This window comes from Lipotes vexillifer, unplaced genomic scaffold (assembly GCF_000442215.2).
Source record: "Lipotes vexillifer unplaced genomic scaffold, Lipotes_vexillifer_v1.1 scaffold58, whole genome shotgun sequence".
In the NCBI taxonomy this organism is placed as follows: domain Eukaryota; kingdom Metazoa; phylum Chordata; class Mammalia; order Artiodactyla; family Lipotidae; genus Lipotes; species Lipotes vexillifer.
In genome coordinates this window covers 4,218,402-4,231,451 of record NW_006781997.1, presented here as the reverse complement: position 1 = coordinate 4,231,451, position 13,050 = coordinate 4,218,402, and the positions used below count along the sequence as shown (strand labels likewise).

At 35.8% G+C, this 13,050-nt stretch overlaps 1 protein-coding gene across 4 annotated transcripts in view; it reads right to left on the bottom strand.

Moving 5' to 3' along the window:
• Positions 1-5,955: 5,955 nt before the first annotated feature.
• GOPC (golgi associated PDZ and coiled-coil motif containing) overlaps positions 5,956-13,050 on the bottom strand; it is a 46,339-nt gene continuing 39,244 nt past the window's right edge. For 2 of the 4 annotated variants that reach the window (XM_007454919.1, XM_007454920.1), the window contains 3 exons: positions 12,439-12,534; positions 9,113-9,293; positions 6,059-6,189 (listed from right to left, as the gene is read on the bottom strand). In XM_007454919.1, the coding sequence (XP_007454981.1) occupies positions 6,059-6,189; positions 9,113-9,293; positions 12,439-12,534 (408 nt within the window). Of the gene's footprint in view, positions 6,190-9,112; positions 9,294-11,403; positions 11,569-12,438; positions 12,535-13,050 lie in introns of all 4 variants that reach the window. The other 2 variants (XM_007454917.1, XM_007454918.1) reach the window with 2 other exon arrangements.

The following is a 13,050-nucleotide window of genomic DNA, read 5'->3' as shown; positions in this document are numbered from 1 at the left end:
TATATATATGTAGCTTTCTCCATGCCTGATAATGCTTTTTTTTCCCCTTGATGTCTATTCTCTCTGATATGAATATTAACTATCTCAGCTTGCCTTTGGAGAATATATGCCTAGTGAATCTTCTTTATCTTTTCACTTTCAAACTTTCTGTATCCTTAGGTATGTTCCTCATAAAGAACTTTTTGCTGGATTTTTTTCCAATTTGAATCCTTTCTTTCAACTGGAGAGTTTAGCCCTTTATCAAGCACTGTCAAAAATCTAATCCCAGTAGCACTTCCTTGGCTTCTGCCAGGATACGCTAGCCAAATCTTACCTTTTTTGATGTGTGGTCTTTCTTCTCCCTTACCAGGCCCAGCACATCTGCAGCCAGGATTTGCTAGGATTTAACCCTAGTTATAGGCCTAGGAGCAAAGAAAGAGGAGAGGGGCAGTTACTGTCTTAGGCTGCGGGGGAGAGGGGGAAAAGGGTGGGAGGAGGAGGGGTGGATATCAGCCTCTGCAGCATCTTCCAGCATAAGCAGAGGTGACTTATCAGGGAAGGCTGGGCTGCTTCTGCAAGACTATAGGATGCAGTAGGGACTGCAGAGTCAACATCTTCAGAGGCATCCATCCAGGTGTCCCCATGGCATGTTTCAAGGTTCTAGGTTTTCCCTACCAGCACCTTGAATTTCACAAAATATAATGTGGCTGAACATTAAGTCAAGTCTCTGAAGTTTTGTGACTGTAACAATTAGATGCTCAGCCTGAATCTTGGCTGTTTCAATCCTTCCATTGCAGGAGAAAAGGCCTCCTTATGAGCTCCTCAGAGGTCCTTTGGCTCTCACATTTCAGTATTAACAGCTTGATAACATCCCTCAGTCTCTCATTATCCTTCTATAGGTCATCAATACAACCAAGCAGTAACTAGCCAATTCTGCTGTTTTTGTAGACACTGTCCTTTCTGTATTTATCAAACGCCTGCCTCACTGAACTTCTAGAGAATTCCTCTCCATGGGGATATTTGCCTAAGTTACCACCTGTTTCTGGGGTCTCTAAGACCACCCCCAGGTTGAGCGACTTGCTAGAAGGGCCCACAGGACTAAGAATAGACCTGTACTCACAACTGTGATTTATTACAGAGAAAGAACACCAAGCAAAATCAGCAAAGGGAAAAGGCACATGAACAAAGTCCAGATGAAATGAGCACGAGCTCCAAGAGTCTTTTCCCAATGGAGTCACATAGGATGAGCTTAATTCCTCCAGCAATGATGTATAATAATATGTATAAAGTACTGTCCACCAGGAAGCTGGCCTGAGCCTGGTCATAGGAGTCCAGGGTTTTTATTGTGCCCAGTCAAGTAGGCACTCTTTGCCTAGCATGTACCAAATTCATGATTCCCAGAAGGAAAGCAGGTGTTCAACATAAACTCTATCGTCTGTACAAACATTTCAGGCACAGTAAACCACTCTTATCAATTAGGGAATGGGGGGAACACCCGTGAAATCCAAACTGCTGGACAGTAGCCACAGGTGAACCTCAAAAGCAGGCCTTTCTAAGGATAACAGGTTCAGGCCTGCTTTGGTAACTCTTTTCTGCACACCATCTGTGAAATATCTTGTAACTGAGCCATAACCTTGTGCCAAGGCCTATATGTACACCACTTACCGGCCAGGATGTCATCCTCTTCATCCTTTGGGAGGGAGATGAACCAGCTCCTATTCTCCTATTAACCTGTTTTCTCAGATCTCACTCCTGGTGCACTTGTGTTAGTCTGGGTCCTCCAAGAAGCAGACACCAAGACCAAGAAGGGATCAGCTATAGAACAGACTTACTAGGGGCAGTGCTGGTGAGAAAAAGCAGGGTGGGAGCTGGGGTTGGTGGGAGGCTGGGAGGCAACCAGCCCCTGATGCAGGCATGACCCCAGGTAAATGGAAGAAGGAAGGTTGGGTGAAAGTGACTTAGAGACTATAACGCAATCCTAAAGGAGTCTGGCAAGACCGTCAGGTAGTCTTCAAGCCAAAGTGAAGGAGTCAACTCTCTGCCATGCTCAGTCCCTGGTTGGCAGCAGCATGAGGCAGAGCCTGTGCGTTAATGTGGGGATGACCAGAGTGCAGAGGCTGGAGGGCCTTCAGTCCCTTATGTTCCTTCCTGCTGGAGAGCTGAGGGGTGCATTCTCCTGGCTGCCACGACCATGACTGTAGCTCTCAAAATACACCTGAAAAACATTTGTGATCAGACAAATATTTAGCACCAACAGCACATGGTAATTTGCAATAATACCTTTCAGCTAAAAATTTTTTTAAAAAGGTTAATTATAAAACCCCTTAAATAAAATAATCTTTTTAATTTAATAAAAAGAACAATATCCTATGTGGGTGAATTCTGGGGAAAAGACTTTTCCAAATTGCTTGGTGAATTGGAAGCTGACACACAGCATATTGTATTATGACTAAATCAAAGTTACTCAATGACAAAAAAATACTTCTAAATGTTCATAACTCAAGTAATTTTTCTGAAATATGGTTTACATTAATTAATACTTAGAGTAAAATACCATTTGTGAGTTTTTCCTCCTGATTGACCTCAGATACCCTTGATAAAGAAAAAGCATTCCTACACATTCTACACCTAGTTTTTAGGTTGACTATAAATGACCACACGTACAACTTCTGAGGCAAACAAACTGAACAATGTTTATAGATATTTCTAAAATTATTTTATATACAATTTGGGAACTTCTAAATCATATATGCTTAGATGATAAAATGGATAAATACCTTCTTACATAGTATCTAATAGGATTTGTTTTCTAATTTTTATCAATGCTATCCTCAAAGGCAACATTTGTCATCAATATTTGCAACATAAAACTCACCCAGGGAGACTAGAGTTTTTGCATCTGCTACGATTCAACAGAAAACTGGTCCCACAGCTGCTCTGGCAGCTCCTTCCAACCAATATGCTTTTAACTAATTCAGATTAAATAGTTCCTAAAATCAAACAGTTAATTCCTACCAAAAAAGACTGTTCCACCATAGTAGCTAGGTTCAGCCTTTGCATGGACTTTATGACTTGCTGGTACAAATAAGAGAAGGTACTAGAAATAAATAATAAATAAAATATATAACATGAAAGAAGTGCAAAATGTTTATTTTTTTAATGCAATTAATACCATTTTAATGTAGGAGAGGCCATCTTTATTTACAGGCTAATAAAAAAATACTAAATTCAACACAACTAGATATAATACATTTGTCAAAAATCCTATAGATTTGAGGCTGACCTTCTGTGGAAGACTGGATAGGTGGGATAGTGATTACATAATAAGGATGTCAGAAATGTGCAACTTACACATGAATCAATATACTGTTTCTAAACATGAAAACAAAGTAAGTCCACGGTGGGGAGAACAGAACCAGCACCAATGACAAGCTGGGCTAACCTTTGACAACTGTTCAGCTAAAACCATTCAGTTATATTACCAAGGATCAAAAAACTGTCATCTCTTTTCAATCTATTTTAACAAGTCTCATAACCCAAATGTTGTCTGCCATCATATTCACAACAGACACTTAGAATTTTAGAAGTTAAATGTAAATATATACACACATACATACAACCCTCACACTCTTGAAAATTTTTTCTCAGCTATTCTGTTTGTGTGTGCATATGTATATTTTTCTCTTTCCTTTTTAATTGTAATGGCTTTTCAACAGTTCTCTCCTTATCTGTTTGGTTTGGTCCTTGAAACTCGTTATGAGTTTCTTTCCTGTAAACGTGAAAACATAAAAACTGTTTCTCATTCAGTCCTTTGGGAAAAGTCTGTAATTCTTAGTTCATCCCCCAAAGACTATATATTCTAAAATGAACTTTTAACTGAGTACTTTCTAAACACCTGATGGGAATCTCATAGTAGCATCTGAGCAACAGTGCTCTCACATAGGCCTGCAAAAGCAAGGTGAGGCAGGAATGAAATGGGAACTGACCTTTGCAATTTTAAACTACCTGGGAAATTTTTCATTCTGCTTATCAGCCCAAGAAAGTTTGTATCACAACCATCTCATACAATTCTTCATATTACACGGCGTCCTCATAGAAATGCCAATTCAAGGCTCTAAAAAAAAACGCTTTACAGACATATTAGTTCTTGAAAATCAAAAAGTGTTAGCTAATATTTCCTAAGGAATCAGTCTTAGTAGATAAAGGATACGCTCTGAAAACCTGCCATGGCCATCCCATCCCAGGCTGTGTTTTAAAAAGGTAAGATAACATGGTTTCAAGTCAAAACAAAAAGTTTTCAGATACGTGACAATGGAAATTTTTTTGACTAAATGAATACACTGGCTAAAATCCAGTTTGCAGATCTCATGTCATGCATGGGGGCATGTGTTGGAGCAGGGGATGCATAAGGAGAAGACTTTTTCTTTTAAGAGGCCTAGCCTGCCAGGAGCAAACAATAACACGTAGCTTGCTTATTCAGTTGTACAATTAAATACTAGCTTCTGCTTAGAGGCAACGCTATGCTACAAGGTATTTTAATATCAGTAACCATATATACTATGAAGTGCATTTCTATTACAAATTAACATGGTGATATACAGATGAACAAAACCACCCAAAACAAACCATAAATGAGCAACAGTTAAAACATAAAATTTATAAATAGCAAAACCACCAAATAAAGTATATACATTTTATAGATTTACCTATGAACAAATATACAGTGCATCTAGGAAAGATAAAAGAACATGTTTTATATCACATAACATTTGAATATTAGAAAGAGATACTGATAATACTCTAAAAGCCTTCTCCCAATCAATATTCCCTTCAACGTATGTCCTTTAAAACAATGATACTGGCAAAACTATCATCTCTTTAAATGCAATATTTTCACTTTCCCCTGCCCAGTACAGTGGCCTGCGCAAACAGTAAATAAGAGAGCGGGCACTCCATGCTTATTCCTGGGATAAGCGAAGTAGCAATCTAGTTTACATATGAAAAGCACTTTAGTCAAACAAACACAAACAAGAAAAGCCAACCAAAACAATTACCATATCAAAACATGTTCACCTTATCTTACCCTCCAGTGCCTCAGCCTTTTGGATGATTGGCAAATCAGTTAGGTACTTTCAGAGAAAACTGCTTTTGAATGTATCTCATTGACATGGTAATAAATTTGAACTTTTACTGACAGAAAAGATGTATCTTTAAGTGCCAGGACTATCACAAGACAAACACTATGAACAACTCAAAATGTATAAAACTGTCTTTTGTGGATTCCAGAAAAAAAGCATTTGTGACTAAACATTAATAACGTAATACTCCAATACCATGCACACAAGATCAACATAATTGAGAACAGATATTTTACACTCATCTGCACTTCTTCTAAAAACCCAAAATGTACAATGTACAATAACTTTTCTGAAACTATTTCTAGTGCAGCATTGATTGATAAAGGATTGCTTAAAGAAAACTATTTTGTACTGAATGAATAACACTGAAAAGCAAACTCATAAATGATCATTAAGAACTGATTTAGATATCAGGAAGCATATTAAATTAAAAAAAAGAAAACACTAAAACCATTCTTTCAGTTAAAAAAAAATTTAAGTCAAGCCTACATTTCTGCAATTCAAGTCCTGTCCTTTGAAACACCACACTTAACATTCTGGAATATACAATATGAATTCATTTATTCTCTTATATTTAAAGGCTATTTCTTAAAAAAATTCCAGTTAGCACTGTCCTTCTACTAAATGGAAAAGGAATCAAATAAAACAGTAGTGCTTCATTTAGTACTTAAGAGTCTAGTACTATCCTTTTGGGAAACACATGCTTTGGTGCTTTACAATTTTAAGAAAATCAAAATTACATGCAATAGCTAATTATGGTATACCACAGAAAATAGGAAGTTTTATGCATTTAGAATTGTTCACGTGAAGCCCTGAGGTACCCGCCTTTCATTTAGGCAACAGCCTCCCTTGATCTTATACATACAGTCTTTGTCACCGTCTTCCCTAGTGCCCCAAATTCAGAAGAGTCTGATTAACAATCTTGTCTGGAGATAGTCAGTTTAATAAGATTTTTTATGATACAGACTGTGCAGATCATCTAATTTAGAAGCACCATCTTCGAGTGGAGTTTCACTTGAAGTTCCTAGGTCTCCATTTTCATGTCCATCAGTTACTGCTTTCTTATTAAATCCTGAAAGAAAGAGAAAAAAACCAGATACTTTCTAGTTAAAAAAAAAAAAGTCATACTTTTATTGAGCTATAACAAAGGAATGCCCACTGTAATTAATAATAATAATATGGAGCAAATAATGGGACCCTAGATTAATCAAGTCAGCAGTCTCTGACAAAGGAATTCTTCCTTCTTATAGCAGATATCAAACACTGTACAGATTTTTAAATATTATCTATTGGACCTATCTAAAAATTATATAAAATTTCCTACCAAATTTTCTATGAAACTTAGAACTGACACACACAATCCCAAAATTCAGTAAGTTCTACTCACACAAATACCTGTTGAACTGTAAACTGTATTTTTCTTTTACATTTTGCTTTCACATTATTTAACTTCAGTTCACTGAGGCACATACTAGTTTACCACTACATCTAATTTGTCCAATGTCCAGATAAAATTTAAAACTAATTTTGGTTAATCTACAAATAGTACACATATTTGAGTCACATTTTAAGTGGTTTGCAATTTACACAGGTGATAGAGAACCTTTTAGCCTCAGCTACAAAAAGCAAGGGACAAGACCTCTAATCCTGACAAAAAATAGAAGAAAGGGTGAAAGACAACAAAAGCAAAGGAAAAGTAGCTCAACAGCACAAGGTTTTGACATAGTGCCACAATCGTTTTGTTCAAGATGCACGGGGAGAACGATTGCTACTGCTGTCTTTGTATAGATAATTCACAACATATAGATTTACCAAAAGGGCAACAGTTCATCAGTTCACTATAAAACTCTATGCCAGCAGTTCTCAAACTTTTTGGTCTCAGGATGCCTTTACACTCTTAATAAGTACTGAGAATTGCAAAGAGCTTTTGTTCATGTGGGTTATTAATGTTATGTGAGGTACTGATGTTTACCATATTAGTGATTAAAACTGAGGAATCTAGGGCTTCCCTGGTGGCGCAGTGGTTGAGAGTCCGCCTGCCGATGCAGGGGACACGGGTTCGTGCCCCGGTCTGGGAAGATCCCACATGCCGCGGAGCGGCTGGGCCCGTGAGCCATGGCCGCTGAGCCTGCACGTCCGGAGCCTGTACTCCTCAATGGGAGAGGGCACAACAGTGAGAGGCCCGCGTACCGCAAAAAAAAAAACAAAAAACAAAAAACAAAACTGAGGAATCTAAAAAAATTTTATTACTTTATTAAAAATAATAAACTCCATAAATGTTAACATAAAAAGCATATTTGTTTAGTGAAAATAATTCTACTTTCCAAAAAATTTATTTTACAATTTTGCAAATATCCTTAATGTCTGGCTTTACAGAAGATAGCTGGATTCTCATATTTGCTTCTACTCAATGAGTTACAAGTATATGAAGAAAGTTCACCCTCACACAGATATATAGATAGAAGAGGGAAGTAACTTAGCTTTTTCAGGTAAGTGTCAATATTCTTCTTTGATCATATACCAAAATTTTACAGTATAGAATCTAAAACCATATCAATGAACTTTCACACTCTGCTACATTAAATCATTTGTCTATCTTGCACTTTGAATGGCTCTTTTACCCATGCAGGATTTAGTAACATCACGCACTGGTCATTTGAAAAATATTAGATCACTGAGTTACGTAGCAATTGCAAAAGCTGACACATTTCATTTTACTATATCAAAAAAATCACATTCATTAATATCACCACCAATCTTATTAGAAAAGTTCTTTAAGTGTCAGGAAGCTGTTGAGCTCTTGGTGGTTGATGCGTGTTTTACAAAATTCTAATTTTCACTTGAAAGCTCACGTTTTATCACTGGCAATAAAGTCAGTTGTTCTCTTTGAAGTGATGGATTCACTTTGTTCATTTTAAAGAAAATGGCTGCCAAATAGTCTGAACAACCATAATTTGTCAGTCATTCTTTCAAGTAAAAATTGTCATGTTGTCATCCATGAAAAAAATGACTAGTTCAGCTAGCAAATTAATCACTTAAGTACTTTTCCTCAAGACCAGCATCTCTGTTCAGCATACACTCAGTAATACAATGCATACTTCCCATTTCATCACACAGAATATTAAAAAGTCATATACTCAAGATTTAATAAAATTAGCAGTTTTTACTATTTCATCAAGGATATTCTTAAGAGAAACTGGCATTTTCTTCTTTTTCATTCTGAGTGGATGGCAAGGAAGAACACAGTGATCACTAGTAAAGTGGTGCTACTGCTTTGACTCACACTAAAGTATCAACAGTTTTACCCCCATTGCTTTTGTACCATCAGTGCAAATATCAACACAGCAAAAAGAGACAAACAATGCCTTAGCATTATTATGAAAAGTTTTGACCTCAAGAACCCCCTGAAAGGTCTCAGGGTCCCCCAAAGATCTATGTATCACAATTTAAGAACCACTGCTCCATGTAAAAGAAAGTGCTAGAATTTTTCTTTAAAATATGTATAAATGATAGCAAAGGAACTAAACCAAAAATCCTCAAGATCACATATCCTGATTCTATTAATAACAATCATGAGATAACAGTCTAATCACTTATTCATATTTAGCCTGTAAAATCATTGCATTATGAGAGAAGAATGCGCATTACAACAGCAAGATGACATTAAGATGTATCTACTCTAAAAGGCACGCTGGTCTTTGTTTCAGAGTCTAGAAAACTTGAATTTTATTTATTTTTCAAGGATCAGTTATAGTTTAGTAATTGGTCACGTACTTGTCCACGATGACTCTAGAAGAACTTACATGTAAATAAAATTTTGGTGTAGTTACTGGTGTACAATAAAACTATAATTTAGCAAGGGAAAGCTATCCATTTTGTTAATGATGGTTTCCCCATCATTAAAACAGTGTTACTAAAGAACAGCTAAGGCTTTTATATTTTTAAAGTTTATTAATAATAAATACATTAATTATAACTTTTAGAGTAATTTTTACCTTGTAACACTTTGATTTCCCCACTTGTGTCTTTGCAACTAGCACCAGGATTACTACTTCCCTCTAACTCATCAAGGTACAAACGGTAACGATGTCCACTCTCATCTTCATATTCCACATTTTCATCATCAGAATCCACTTCAGGAGCCACATAAACTACTTCAAATTCAATCTCTCCTCTCTAAAATGGGGAAAGAAAATGAGGAAACCAAGTTACTGTAATTATAATTTTAAAAGATTTCCAAATTCTCTGTGGTGAGAAGTAGTATCTGGACCTCAGATGTATCTCCTTTCAAGACAACAAATAATGACATTTTAGAATCTCAAGAGGTAAAAGTAATTTCCTTTTAATATTACAGGTTTTTCTACTGATCAAAATATTTTTGTTAACAGACCTAAAATAAAAAAGGATGTTTATTCAATTTACAGAATTTTGGAACAAATATTCAGTTTAAAAGTCATTTTGCCATTTTATACTTTCCATAGTAGCAATTCAGCAAATCCATCTAAACAGTCAGATATTGAAGTTGCACCCAAGGAACCACACAAACTTTTCTCTAATTCAAGAAACCTCTACACAATGATTTCTTGTTTCTTACTGAATAGGTCTTGAGCCTTTCCTTAACTTTCACCGAGTGCCGAAGTGTTAAGGTATTCTGTTTAGTAGTAATAGTAATTACTGTATTTATTGTACAAAATTATTATCTTTCAATCCTCAGAATAACATTATTATAGTCCCTTGTACATGAATGAGAAACCTGAGTTAGTCCTGGAGAGAGCAGGTAACTCTCTCAATAAGATGAACAAGTAAAACAGAAAAAGAGAAATTTGACTCCAAAGTCCTTGCTCTTTCTACTATACTAGACTAAATGTGTAGTATTTATACTGTAATTCTTTAATAACAACTTTATGTTCAGGTAAAAAGTTACAGATTATTTCATGTTAAAAAAATTACAAGCTACTATTGTCATTTAATAAGAGACTGCAATCACGATTCCCAAGTCTGGTATTTATAATTCTCTGAAAATTATAGCCTGCCTTTGCTCAAAAGAAAGCATGCCATTTTTTTTTTTTATTGCTACTCACTAAGTTAGTCTCTGCTGCTCCTCTTTCCCAGCAGTTTAAGGTTATACTTCAGAATTTTAACATGCGCTTAGTGTTTCCATACAACTTTGTATCTCATGAACTGCATCTCGTGAACTGCCTGTTTACATCTCCTTTACCACAGCTGCTGTTCATCTCTTACGCTACTGGATGACACCCAAGTTGAGCTGAGAAAACACCAACTTAAAGAGACTAGCACTGCATTCTTAGGCAATGCTTTAAAAATACCATTTTGGGGGAGATGGTAAATGCAGTGGTCTTCAGTAAAGTTCTCTAGATGACAGAATCAGGTCTGTGGGTAGCTGTCATGAAGAAACAGATTTTGCGCTTAATATGAGGAAGAGCTTTTTAAAAATCAGCAACGTACAACAATGAAATGGCCTGTTTTATCACCAACAAGTCCTCCCTTTAATACAATTATTTAATTAGTGATATTGTAGATATTTATGCATCACGTAAAGTTAAACTAAATGAGCTATAAATTCACTTTCAACTTTGAGATTCAATTCTACCCTGGCATACTACGCTGATGATCCAACAAATATCTCAGTGTACTAACCAACACCTCTCTAATTCCCTCAACCTTATTCTTGAAGGAAAAAAACAAAACAAAACAAAACAAAAAAACATTGTAAGTACTCTGGATAACAAATATGACTCCTGGATATGACTCTCAACTCTTTATATGTTCTGCAACCTTAAGCAAATCATTTAATTTCTAAGAACCTTAGTTCACTCATTTTAAATAAGGGGGTTGGGCTAAATGATTTCTAAGGACCCTTGAGTGCTAACATTTATGACTGTAAAATCAATCCACTTCTAACATTGTTTTTTCTATAGTACTTCATATTTGTATAGCGTTTTAGTCATTAATAATGTTTTGCCTTCTAAGAGCCAAGTCCTGTTCTGAACACTTTATATGTATTAACATACTTAATCCTTACAGCTCTCAGATGAGGACACTGCAGCATAAAGGACTTAAGTAACTTGCTCAAAACTATACAGCTGTGAAGAAGAGCAAATCTTTTTTCAGTAAAACTGGCTGAATGTCTTCTATAATAGGAAACTAGTATCTATATATATACACTGTACTACTTGAGAAACCTCCTAGGGAAGTATGAAATATTCAACAGATTCAAAAAGGAACAATCAACAGATCCAATTTTAGTTACATAAAGGGTACTTACCTGCTGGGAAAGAATGGTTACAGCTTCTTTATGCTTTGTGTCCCTTAGGTTAACTCCATTAACAGCAAGAATAGCATCTCCAACATGTAGCCCTCCACATCTATCAGCAGGTTGCCCTGGGTGGATCTCAGAAATGAGGATTGGAACACCATGTTCCTTTCCACCCTAACCGAAAAAAGCAGTAAATTAGTTTACCTTTGTATAGTCACAGACTATTCTACTGATATTTTCCTAAAAACATTTCAGTAAGCACCTATACTATCTCTTATTATAAATACTAAGTGAAATCCTATTTGCTATTATATTTAGGTAATGGTAAATCAAATTATTATGAATATCAAAGTTACTTCTAAATAAAACGATTAATAATATACATGTGCTTTTTAAAACGCATTCCAGAGCCAAAAAAAAAAGAACCCTAAAAAACAAAAAAACAATTAGCTACTCTCATAAATAAATAAATATATTTTATGCATTAGTAGTCCACAGCACTATTAGATTTTATCAAATCTGAGTCACTATGAACGGTAAGACAAACCATTTTTTTTTTTTTTGCGGTACACGGGCCTCTCACTGTTGTGGCCTCTCCCATTGCGGAGCACAGGCTCCAGACATGCAGGCTCAGCAGCCATGGCTCACGGGCCCAGCTGCTCCGCGGCATGTGGGATCTTTCCGGACCGGGGCACGAACCCGTGTCCCCTGCATCGGCAGGCGAACTCTCAACCACTGCGCCACCAGGGAAGCCCAGACAAACCATTATTTTATGTTCCACAAAAATAATTATAAGATGAATCTCAATTTCACAGATGTTAAAATGTGAAAAAATTTGCAACACAAAGTTGATGAAATGCAATATTTGGTACATTTCACCTTCTAGCTTTTAATCATAATTGTGTGTGTGTTGTTACCCATGGGGATAAATTTAGTTATTTAGAAAATATATTCAGAATACTTTATTTCCCAATGATGTCCAACAAAGGAGCATGATAATACTAGACAACTGTAGAAAAGAAGACTGGAAGCACTACTTCTTACTGTAATTGAAATGCCAAGGCCTTCATGATCTTCCTTAAGGAGGAAAACTTTTCTAATTGGACCAACACCTTGGCTTTTCTTTAAAGAGTCTTGATCCTTATTGAAGGAAAAAAAGAAGAAAAATTAGTACTACTTAAATAATATACCATATAGAATAAACCCATACTATTATAACTTGCTTTTAGGAGTCTTTATTAGCTGCCTGTAATGGATACACAGTATAGTGTTAAGAAAGTAATTAATAAATAGATAAAATGGAAAAGCAAAAATAGTTCTTCTGTTAACATGGTGAAACACAGATGATTTTCTCACGCTCTTATTAACGTCTTTAATACATCTGGTACATCTCTTTTTAAATTGTAGGACATTACAAAAGAAATCACTGCCAGGAATTGATAAACAAATATCTTCAAGAAATGAAAGGAGGTAACTTTACCTTAACTGGAAAAATACCTTAAAGATCTATATCCATTTTAACTGATTTGTAGAACTGAAAAACATAATGCCAACTGGATCATTAATTACTTTTTCATTTCTTTGCGTTCTGGAGTCTACCTTTTAACTAAAGGACCTTGTTCCATTAATAATTCTTTCTCTGGTACCTTTACTCTT